The 12,500-nt window shown below is 39.3% G+C and overlaps 1 protein-coding gene across 3 annotated transcripts in view; it reads right to left on the minus strand.

Annotated features, from left to right (window-relative positions):
* The window catches only part of LOC144975422 (uncharacterized), a 24,662-nt gene that overhangs the window by 630 nt on the left and 11,532 nt on the right, over nucleotides 1–12,500 (minus strand). For 2 of the 3 annotated variants that reach the window (XM_078919473.1, XM_078919471.1), the window contains 4 exons: nucleotides 9,969–10,091; nucleotides 7,963–8,085; nucleotides 4,967–5,083; nucleotides 3,398–3,517 (listed from right to left, as the gene is read on the minus strand). In XM_078919473.1, the coding sequence (XP_078775599.1) occupies nucleotides 3,398–3,517; nucleotides 4,967–5,083; nucleotides 7,963–8,085; nucleotides 9,969–10,091 (483 nt within the window). Of the gene's footprint in view, nucleotides 1–3,397; nucleotides 3,518–4,962; nucleotides 5,084–7,962; nucleotides 8,086–9,968; nucleotides 10,092–12,500 lie in introns of all 3 variants that reach the window. The other variant, XM_078919474.1, reaches the window with a different exon arrangement.

The following is a 12,500-nucleotide window of genomic DNA, read 5'->3' on the forward strand; positions in this document are numbered from 1 at the left end:
CTTTGTGGTCTTGTAGTCTGGCACTCGCTTTCGGATCGGAAGGAGCTTGGTTTGAGCTTCGATCGGCGCATAGTCCAGTCCTTGGAAAAGACTCGTTACTCACATTTTCTCACCGTACTCTGGTGTAAAATGAGTACTTGGCCGTTCAGAGTTTGTCAGAATTTTTTTTTTTGTAATATCGCCTAACAGGCGTCATGTCTCATTCCACTTGTTACGTGTTGCTGTTGGTCAGGGAGTCTTTGTAAAGCACTTTGAGCACATTTAGTCGATAAAGTGCTATATAAAAGCTCAAGTTTTTTTTTTTTCGTCAAGACAGATCATCCATCCTGGCTCCTTTACTTCCGGTTATCATACGAATCTGTCTATTCATTCTGCAGGTATGTCACCTTATAATATAATATAAATAACAATGTGAAATTGAATGTATGCTTCAATTTAATCTACGAAAATAGATAAAAAGGACGTTTCGGATTTCCCCTTTATCAACAGATCAAGATGAATGAAACACTACAGGCGAATGAGATAATGTTGCAGCGGCGTTGTTGAATAACGCCACTGCCACATTATCTCATTCGTCTGTAGTGTTTCATTCATCCTATATATATATATATATATATATATATATATATATATATATATATATATATTATGTATAAAACCATTCTCCAGGAGTTTTTTCAAAATTGTCGTCGAAATACTACGTGACGAGCAAGAATCCAAACAAATTTAAATAAATAATATAATTCTTTAACAAAATGAGTTGCCAAGGATTGCTAATAGGGCAGAAAGGTCTAGACGTCACAACTTCTACTCTTCCTGTTCCAAATCCCTTGGAAGTTTGAATGTAACCGTCCTTCGGAATGTTTTTTATAGCGCCAAATGCCGAAGCCTCAAAGCGCTTGACAACATACTTGTCAAACCATAAACACAGTCATACCGAGCCAAACAGACACACACAACAGTCGCACACACTAACTATGCAAGTTTTATAAAATGAAAATAACATTCAACAAAATGGAATAAAAAAAATAAAACGTATAATTTACTCATAAATAAGAAAACGCCTAGGATAAAAATTTCTGGAAAAGATGAGTCTTTAGATTTTTCTTTAAGTTTCTACGCTGCCCAAGAGCCTTACTGACAAAGGAAGGGAGTTCCACATGGTAGGTCCTGCTTTATAAAAAGATCTATCACCGAAATTAGTAAGCCATATTTTTGGCACTTTTAGTAGCTGGATCTCTGATGACCTAAGCTGGCGAATTGGGGAGAGTATGGGACCACAAGTTCTTGATATGTAGCTTGGAGATCGGGAATTTACTGCGTTGAAAGAAAAAAGGGCAATTTTGTATTCGATTCTGGCTCGAACGGAAAGCGAGTGTAGTGTCTGAGCATAGTGTTTACACTTTTTTAAAAATCTCGTGTCGACTAATGTCCAGAACCATTCTGTCCGCCCTGTTATGTACCTTTTAGAGTTTGTCAACTTTCTTGTCAGGAAGGCCCACCAACAGCGAATTACAATAGTCGAGGCGTGACAGAATGAGAACACGGACAATTGCTTTAAGCTGGTTGGATGGGAGAAACCGTTTCATTCTTTGCAATCTATTTAATTCAAAATTCATGGTCCTCGCCATCTGGTTAATTTGATGTTCCAGACTTAAAGAGTCGTCCAGTACAAAACCAAGATCTTTGCTATATCTGTCAGGGAGACGTTACTGTTTAAGGGGCGGTTAGGGTCTTTTCTAAAATAAATCAATTACCAATATTGAGCGGTTTTAATCATTCTGTATCGTCATTATAGGTTAAAAAAACAACATTTATGGTGAAAAATTTTAATTATCTGTGTTGATACCCAGTTTGCGACCTAATTTGGGGGTCTGACTTCAAAACATATAACAAGGGTGTACCACATAATAAAATTTCAGTTTTTTCTTCATTAAGTTTTAGTCTATGACTCTGCCTGCATCCAACGCCCTATGGATGCGCAACACTGTTCCACATGAAGCGAAGCCACCTGCATGCTAGACGGGACGACAGACTTATACAGCTGCGTATCATCGCATACATGCGATAATTCACTACATGGGGCATAGTGTACAGAGTATAGAGCACTGGACCTAGGACCGAGTCTTGTGAGACACCGCAGTTCAATGATAATTCGATTGACTGCTTGCCATCAATCAAGACAGATTATGATCTATTACTTAGATATGACTTAAACTATTGAAGGACGGTGTCACTGATTCCAAAATTCTCGAAAGGCTTATATACGAATGGTGTAATCCATTGTGTCGAAAGCTGCTGACCGGTCAAGTTAAGTAAATATGGAGACTTCTCCTCTATCACAAGACAGTAATAAATCATTGATAATTTTCAGTAAAGCAGTTTCAGTACTGTGATAGACTCTATAAACAGACTGATATTTTTCAATTAAATTGTTAGACAATAAATTATGTGATTTTAACTGCTTTAAAAAATGCCATCACTCTGACACTAGAAGATAAATTACACAAGGCATGTATTCAGTCCTCCGAAAGAGTGGTTTTACCATTCCACTAAGAATGGAACCAGTTTTTGACATCCCAGTTTTGTTTCCTATAATAAATTGTCAAAACTGATTTTAAAGATTGGTCTATCTGAGTTCCATCGGCGTACGGTAAAAATTGATATTATGTTTTCTACTGATATCTTTCAACGGTTGTAAGTAAGTGTGTACAGTATAAGAGTTAGTACTAAACCCTGAGGTACTCCATAGAGGAATTTTAAAAGGAGAGGACTGATCCATGTTTTCATTATCGAAGAAAACCTTCAGCTATTATTTGGGTTACTAGAAAATTGAATCAATGGCACATGTGATGATTTTGATGATGATGATGATGAGGATGATGATGATGATGATGATGATGATGATGATGATGATGATGATGATGATGATGATGATGATGATGATGATGATGATGATGATGATGATCATGATGATGATGATCATGATGATCATGATGATCATGATGTAGAAGAAGAAGAAGAAGAAGAAGAAGAAGAAGAAGAAGAAGAAGAAGAAGAAGAAGAAGAAGAAGAAGAAGAAGAAGAAGAAGAAGAAGAAGAAGAAGAAGAAGAAGAAGAAGAAGAAGAAGAAGAAGAAGTAGGAGGAGGAGGAGGAGGAGGAGGAGGAGGGGGAAAGGAAGAGTAGGTGGAAGAGGAGGAAGAGAAGGAAGAGAGGGAAGAGTAGAAGGAAGATAAGGAGGAGGCTGAGAGGGAGGAGGAGGAGGAAGAGTGGAAGGAAGAGGAAGAGCAGGAGGAGGGGTTGAGGAGGAGGAGGAAAAGGAAAAGGACGAGGAAGTGTAGGTAGATGTGTAGGGGGAGGAGGAAGAGAAGAAAAGGTATGAACAAGAGGACTTACCGCAAAGAGTACCAACTATCGAGACCATAACAGTCAGCGCACCAGACAGCACGATAGCATTGGTCGGCATTATCTCTGTCATATGAGGATTCGATTCGGCACGTCTGTGACTGTTTTGTACTGGAGAGGACAGGGCAGATTAAATAGATTGATTGATCAACATTATAATTATAGAGTTATTCACGCTATGCGTTTAGGTAAAATGCTCACAACATCCGTCAACCGGATATAACGTACCAATTATCCAATTATCCAATAATCCAATTATGAAAGAGTCACTGGGCATTAGGGAGCCATATCTCATCAAGATGATACAAAAACAAAAACTTGTTTTGTTTTTTATTATAAAAAGTTGAGCTTTGCTATTGCACAATATCAACTCGGCGTGCTCAAAGTGCTTTTCAATGGGTCACTGACCAACAACAACAATTAACATGTAATACGAGACATGACGCCTGTTTGGCGATATTACAATTTTTTTTTCCGACAGAGACAATGCTGTTAACGGCCAGATACTCATTTTACACCCGAGTACGGTAAGAGAATGTGAGTAAAGAACCTGTTCCAAGGACTCAACTATGCGCCGAGCAAGGCTCGAAACCAGGACCTTCCGATCCGAAAGCGATTGTCTTACCACAAGACCGCATAGCCGCACAACGTTTTGGACATATTATGAGTCATAACACCCTTGGAAGAATATTCTATTCTATAGATGGTATTGTGGAGGGCAAAAGAGGGGAGAGGGAGACCAAGAAGAAGATGGTCACAAGACAGCGAATGTATGGATGAATAGGGAAAGAGATTAGCGGAAGAGAAATATACTATAATCAAACACCCTCATGAAGCCACACTCAACACGAAAAATGAGATGTACAATCGTTGTCCACATCGACGGAAGCACTTATTAATCAACTACAAACCCACGGAACCACTTCAACAAGCAACAACACACAACAAACCAAACTCATGTAACACACAATCCTGACGATGTCCGAAAAGGCCTGAAACAACGATGTAGTCTGACTCCAACATTGTGGTAAATATTAAAATAATAATTCGCTCCATTGCTACATGTCGAGCACTTTTCGTACCATATTTGTATCCAACACGATTCAATAAACAGCTCCGCACTGTTGAGCACTCTTAGACACAAAATGGACACCAAGCCACAACTTAGACCTAGTACTTTCCCATATTCTACAAAGAATATTCCATGATTGTCGTGTGTATGCAGCAGGGTACATATTTTGCACATGCACTTTAAGAGGAATTGATCGTCTTCACTCTTGCACGAAAAAAAAGGTAGTTAAAAACATATTTTATGTATTAATACCATGCATTTAGGTAAAATACTCATATCATCCGCCAGCCACATAAAACGCCGAACACAGTCATCAACATTTTAGTGACTGGTTCTCTCTAAATTATGCCAATCAGACTATACGTACACGCTCAAGGTTACTCTGTTTTCTGTATTGCAGTTTTATATCCAGCACCAGCTGGCGGATTTTGTGAATATTTTACCTAAACGCTTGCATAGCATCAACAAAGGTTAAAAGCCATACCTACATCGGCAAAACATCCCGTCTGTTGAGTGTCCTGGATTACAACTGCATTTCCATGACCCAGGCGTATTAGTACAGTTGTGTTCACATCCACCATTGTTGTTTGCGCATTCGTCTATGTCTGTTTTTGTTTGTTTTTTTTTTTGTTTTTTGGTTTTTTTTTTTTTGGGGGGGGGGGGGGGGTTGGTCGTAGATGGTAAATAGAATAATATAGAAGGATGAAGTGGATGTCACTCGACTATTTTTTGTTGTTGTTGTTTTCTTTTGTTTGTTTGTTTGTTTGTTTGTTTGTTGTTTGTTTTTTTTTTGATGTTGTTTTTTAAAACTGCCAGTTATATTCATAATATAAAATTAATCAGGTTTACATCACTCGGCTCTTTGTGTGTTTTATTTTGTTGTTTTTTTTCTGTTTGTTGTTTTTCTTTTCTTTGTTTGTTTTGTTTGTTGTTGTTTATAAACCGCCATTTGGGTGGTTAGTTCTCACTGAAGTCCATCTAACAGACTGTCGGTGGTACGCGCTTAAGTAAAACACTTACCTGTTCCACCCGCTTGGCCAGTTGTGCCAACTACAAAATCATATGTAACCTTAAACGGTTAAAGCTAGTGCGGGGCGGTCCTTGGCAAGCTTAAGGACCACGGTCCTACGGTCCTTGGGAAACGAAGACCGCAAGGACCGGTCCTAGGACCGGTCCTTTTCGACATTGAACATTCCTGAGAGACTGTTGGAAATTCGAACCGGTTTGACCTTTGAGACCATGGGATCGTTCATTCTTGAACCGTTAAAGACCGCTACACGATGAAAACCGTGGTCTACAGGAGTAAAACACACGGAGTAGTCACACTCATTTCAAATTGTAACCTAATTAGAGAAGAGGGGTGATGCCTTCTTTATTTGCTCACCGTACTTCATTGTTACTTCGATAATTTAATAAAATTTGAAATTTATCCCCATTAACGGAGATAATGGCATCGCCCAAGGCGTTGATCGAGTTGTTCGTGGCGTTGATACACACACGCAACTCCTACCCCCCCCCCCCCCCACACACACACACACATTAGAGGGCAGCGAGCATTGAAGAGTAAGAGAGAGACGTGAAGTTATAATAAGAGGGGGTGGATGAGGTAATAAGAGGGGTCGATGGTGACTTTTCGCCAGATCTAACAAACTCAGCTACCCATTCATTGCTGAGTAGACAGGGATTCAGAAAAAAATCGACTGCACCCGGGATCGATCTCTGGCCCTTTGCGTATAAAGAGAGTGCTCTATCAACTGAGCTATCGGGGTCCCCAAATATTCTATTGGACTTTTTTAAAATTCAGATGTTATAACTGGGTTTTTTGGAAGGAAGAAACTAATGAAACTCATATTATTTGATTAGTAAAAACACCAACGAAATTTTAATATTATTGTATTATTTTAAATGACAACACTGCGATAGAAAGGAGTGGTGACAAGAGATTGACAAAAGAAAACAAAAAATCGGATTTGCTACTTGCTAGGTTCGACACACACACACACACACACACACACAAACACACACATCTTTAGTAGTCACATACATTTCAAACAATAACCCATTAGAGAAGAGGGGTCATGCCTTCACCATAGATCATTGTCATTGCGATCATTATGGTGTAGTAAATTTTGAAATTTACCCCGTATAATGGAATCGTCCAAGGCGTGCGCCTCCTGTTCCCCCCATCTCACACACGAAAGGGCGGTTTGCGGAGTGGAGGTTGGTGGTCGTCTGCCTGTATGGTCGTCTGTGTCGTTTAGTGTATGGCAAAGGGGGGTGGGTGCGATTAATTAAGTGGGATGGGTGGTGATTGGTGGAAGATAGGCAACCGAAGCAACGAATCGCTGGGGCAGGGTTGCCAGTTTGGCATTTTAAATGCCAGATTCCAAAAATCTGGCATTTTTGAAAACCGTTTGGCATTAGAAAAATCATTTGGCATTTGGCATTTTCATTTGGCATTTTCTTTTCTTGTATATTATACTTCAAATGACACCTTTTCTTAATTATTTCTAAACGCGTAAAAACAAACATCTTCACATTTCTTTTTCATTCTTAAAATCCAACCGTGGTGTAGTGGTTTAGCACTCCACTTAGTAGTCAGTAGGTAAATAATTACCCCAACAGGAAATTTAGTATAATTCAAAAAAAAAAAAAAAAAAAAAAAAAAAATAAAAGAAAAAGAAAAGAAAACACGCAAGCCACCAGGATATGATAGTAAATTGTCTATCAAAAGTGAGTAGTTTTCTTAGTGGGGGTGGGAGTCAACAGACTTTGGCATCTTTTTGAGTGTTTTGGCATTTTTTGAGTCTTCCCCTGGCATTTTGTTGAAAAATAATCTGGCAACCCTGCGCTGGGGAAGTAGTAGGCTATGGCGCGAGACCGTAGGACCGTGGTCCTTGCAAGGACCGCCCCGCACTAGTTGAAAGGTGATAAGAAGTGAGGACCGCCGCCGATCTTCCCCTAAGGGACCGGTCTTCGGTTCACAGCTAAAAGACCGTCGGACCGCGGTCTAGACCGGTCTTCAGCGCGGCACTAGTTAAAGCCTGATTGAAGAATTCTAGTGAGAACTTATCACTCAAATGGCGGTCTAAAACAATAACAAAGAGGATAGAGCAGAGCAGAGGGAGAGGGAGAGGGAGAGAGAGAGAGAGAGAGAGAGAGAGAGAGAGAGAGAGAGAGAGAGAATGAGAGAACTCGGCTTTAACCATTCAATCGACACCTAGATAACCACGCCTCTCGGACAGTCGTCATAATGTATCACTATCTATAGACAGTATCGCTAAGAAACTCAAAAGCTTGCTATCCGGAAGTATAACGGACCAACACACAAAACTATGTTTAACCTTAAACGTTTATATTCTGCTTAATGCCGTTTAGTGAGAATTACTCATAAACGCGGATGGCAAGAAGCAATAACAAAAACCTGAGTGACGTCAACTTCATGCTATCTATATAGTCGCTGGGTCACGTTAATAAATCGCACCTTCACATTTCATGTAATCGACAAGCCTGTATCCACACCTGCATGTGCAAAACCTGTACCCTGCTGAACGTACCCGACAATCATGATCGCAGCCTCCGTTGTCGACGTCACAACTGTAGATTGCTGGAACGATTGAAATGATGAAAATGTTGCTGCTTGAATCTCGAAGGAAAAAACTAACGATACGTGTTAAATTGTAAGCTTCAATTTATTAGACGAAGACAGATGACCTTAACGTTCACCAAAACAACGCCACTATCACGCTCACATTATCTCATTAGTCTGTCGTGTTTATATTCATCCTGTTTTGTTGATAACGGAGAAACCCGAAACGTCCACAGTATCCGTCTTCGTCTAATGAATTGAAGCTTACAATTCAACACTTATCGGAATGATTGAAAATGGTTAGTTAACATCACATGGTGGAATGATTGAAATAATACCAAAATGGTTAACATCACATTATGGAATGATTGAAATAATACCAAAATGGTTAACATCACATTATGGAATGATTGAAATATTACCAAAATGGTTAACGTCACGTGATGAAATGATTGAAATATTACCAAAATGGTTAACATCACGTGATGAAATGATTGAAATAATACCAAAATGGTTAATATCACATGATGGAATGATTGAAATATTACCAAACTGGTTAACATCACGTGATGAAATGATTGAAATAATACCAAAATGGTTAATATCACATGATGGAATGATTGAAATAATATCAAAATGGTTAACATCACATTATGGAATGATTGAAATAATACCAAAATGGTTAACATCAGATGATGATATGTAACCACTACCTCAAAACAGTAAAAAGTCGGGTTAGATAAGATGTATAAATTACAGTATGTTTGAGAGTTTAAAAGATGTAGGATTAGTAAATCTTTCAACAAGACTTCAATTTAACAATAAGTGTTACATCTGGTCAGCATTTATTTGATAAGGTTGATAAATTTGAACATTGACATCGGGTCTTCAAAAGGAGAATTGAAGGATTATAAACGTGTCTGTACAGGAGAATCACTGTTGTCAATGGATAGTATGAAGTTGACAACTCAGGTCTTTGTTATTGCTTTTTGCCATCCGCGTTTATGAGTAACTCTCAATAAACTGTATTAACCCGTTGCCATCTATTACCTACATCCTGACACTGGACAAAATAATGACCTCAAAAGACAAGTTTTTGGCCACAAAAGAAAACAAATCGTGAGTTGTATTCAATAGGTCAACCAATGGAATCACTTGTTTCTTTGAGCTCAACGAACGAAAATTCACTAGGCGGTGTAAAAACTTTTAAAATGACGTCAAACTAAAAGTCCTAGTGGGTTCTAGTGTCGGGATATATGTTCACAATGGCTACGATTAACAATACTATGAACGTAACGTTCAAGGTTACGCATAGTTTTGTGTGTGGGTTGGTCCGTTATACTTCCGGATGGCAATGGTGTGAGCTTCTTAGCCAAGCGCACACTATCTATAATAAAAATAAGGAAACTGTCATGGTTTGGACACACTGTCCGCCATGATAACATTTTCAAGACTATCAAGCAGGGTACTGTGGAAGGGCAGAGAAGAAGAGGAAGACATCAACAATACTGCGGCAGGTCAAACATCAACGACTGGACAGACAGTCCTGGATCTTAACAACTTTCTAGTAAAGTACTATGGCATAACTATAATGGACCTTTATTGAAAACTCTGAAAACAGAAGATTGATTACACAAGGTATGTATCCAGTTCTCTGGAAGAGTAGTTTTACACTTCCAATGAGGTTGGATTTTTTTTTAGCTCATGTTTTTGTTCCCTTTTCCGGTTCTTATCGACCAGTTTGCAAAACTCTTGCAAAATTCTTTAAAGTTAAGTTGTAAGTTCTGTTCTAAAATGGTGATAATCCACGATGACACTCTGATACCGTTTTGAGACCCATTGGTCACGTGGCATGATTTGTTCACGTGACATGATTTGTCCACGGGACATGATTCATTCACCTGCACAGTCTGTCTCCCTCTTGACCTCATAGCCAGGACGACAATAACAAGTCCTCTTTCTGAATCCAGTGTTGTAGCAAAACTGTTGGCAACCTCCGTTGTCTGTTTCACACGGGTTAACGTCTGGAGATGTATGAAGAGGTGATATTTAGAGGATGATGTCCAAACATGATGTGCGGCTATGTTGTCTTGTGGAATGACACTCGCTTTCGGGATCGGAAGGTCTTGGGTTCGAGCACCGCTCGGCGCATAGCTGAGTCCTTGGAAAAGGCTCTTCACTCGCATTCTCTCATCGTTCTCAAGTGTAAAATGAGTACTTGGCCGTTAAAAGCGTTGTCTCTATCCGAAAAATTGTAATATCGCCTGACAGGCGTCATGTAATGTCCTACATGTTAAGTGTTGCTGTTGGCCAGGGTCCCCTTGTAAAGCGCTTTGAGCACGTTCAGTGGATATTGCACTATGTAAAAGCTTTTTTTAATAAACACAACATACCAACTGCCTGGTCTCAAGTCCAGGATGAGAAATTGGGGAGCCGAGGGTTTTGCATTGAGCCAGCAACCCACTATGTAAAAAAAAAAAAACACAACGCTACAGAAACGCCAAGAAGAACTCAAAGACATCATATTTCGGTCCAGCCAGATTCAACTTTAATGACAAATAGAGATGAAAGCTGAAAGGAAGTTTCTATTCCGACATTGTCTCTGAGCAAGCCCGAGCAGGAAATAGGCTGGAAAGACATGGATTATGCTGAGCTGGCTGACCCAGGACAGAGGTGCCTGGAGGAACTTTGTCGGCGCCTTATGTTCCACCAACGTACCAAGAGGATAAGTTGATAAGTTTATTTAACGCAATAAATCTCTACTAAAGTCTGAAAAGACGCATATAGGGAATGAGATTTGCGGAAGAGTAGCGTCCCTTGATTGGACGTCACCCGTGGAGAAGTTATTTGTAAACAAACCAACTACAAGCCAAGCGCTCCAAATACCAAATTTATTATTCATATTTCTGTCCAAAAAATGCAAAACATTGATTATGATATGCATGTTTGTAAAGAAATATGAATAATAATTTTTTTTTATTTGGAGCGCTTGGCTTGTAGTTGGTTTGTTTACAAATAACTTCTCCACCGGTGACGTCCAATCAAGGGACGCTACTCTTCCGCTAATCTCATTCCTTATTGTTAGTTATGATGCAGTGCCAGATAAAGTAGTCACTCAGACCCAATTAGATCCATGGGACCGGTTTAGTTTATCCCGGTTTCTATTGCATGGAATGGACAGTAGCAGTTGTTTGTTACCCTTTGGGTAGGACGCTAAGCTACTCTATCGTACAGTACTTTCCGCAAGTTCTTACAAACTCAGTTACCCAAAGACTGCTGGGTGGACAGTTGGGGTATGGGGGAGGGGATTAGAAATGAATCTCGACTCAGCCCGGATTGAGACTCACTTGCCAGACAAATAGAAAAGGTAAAATATATATCTTTAAAAAATCCTAAACATCAGCCTGACTCGATTGGAGATCGAATATCCATCTAATGTGCTCAAAGCGCTTTACAAGGGGTCCCAAGCCAACAACAACATAATTCAACTTTTAGGATGTCGTTTAGGTTGATGGTTATGTCTCCGAAGTCGAATGTCTTTTTGTTGGCTTCGATGGTAATTTTCACATTGTTGTCCTGGAAGATTTCGCATATTTTTTTCTTTATTAATTCTGTCTGCCTCGGTCTTTTATTGCACAATGCAAGCCGGTCGTCTCTTTATGGTCCAATATTTAAATCAAGATTTTGCATTTGGGAAAGTGGATATAATCCGACAGAGACGACGGGCTCGCATTGTGCAATAATAGACCTAGGCAGACAGAATTATTCAAAAATAAAATATGCAAAATCTTCCAGGACAAAAATCTGAAAATTACCATCGAAGCCAACAAAAAGACATTCGTCTTCCTAGACAAAACCACCAACATAAACGACGGCACCTATCAACCATTTTCAAAACCCAACAACATCCCATTGTACGTCCATAGACATAGCAATCATCCGCCATCTATAATTTTAAAACAACACACCAGAAAGCATTAACAAACGACTATCTAACAACTCTATAAACAGCAACATATTCAACGATGCAATCCCACCATACAAAAACGCACTACAAAAAAGTGGATATAACTACAAACTAATATATGAAGAAGAGACCATTACCACCCCAAAGGAAAAAACGACAAAGAAAACGACATATATCATGGTTCAACCCACCCTACAGCAAGAATGTGACAACTTCTATCGGTAACAAATTCTTCAATCTAATACGGTCACGTTCTACGCCTAATCATGAACAAAAATACCATCAAAATAGGATATACCTGTATGCCAAACATACAAAACATTATTTCCGCCAACAATAAACAAAAACTATCACAACCAGCTCAGCCCAGCAACAACCTAGAGAAAAAATGCAACTGCAGGACCCAGGCAAAATGCCCAATAAACGATAATTTCTGACTCAATGCGTTATTTATCAAGCCACAGTT

The sequence above is a fragment of the Berghia stephanieae genome, chromosome 6 (assembly GCF_034508935.2).
Source record: "Berghia stephanieae isolate SIO BIC M18660-M18661 chromosome 6, UCSD_Bste_1.3, whole genome shotgun sequence".
In the NCBI taxonomy this organism is placed as follows: Eukaryota; Metazoa; Mollusca; class Gastropoda; order Nudibranchia; family Aeolidiidae; genus Berghia; species Berghia stephanieae.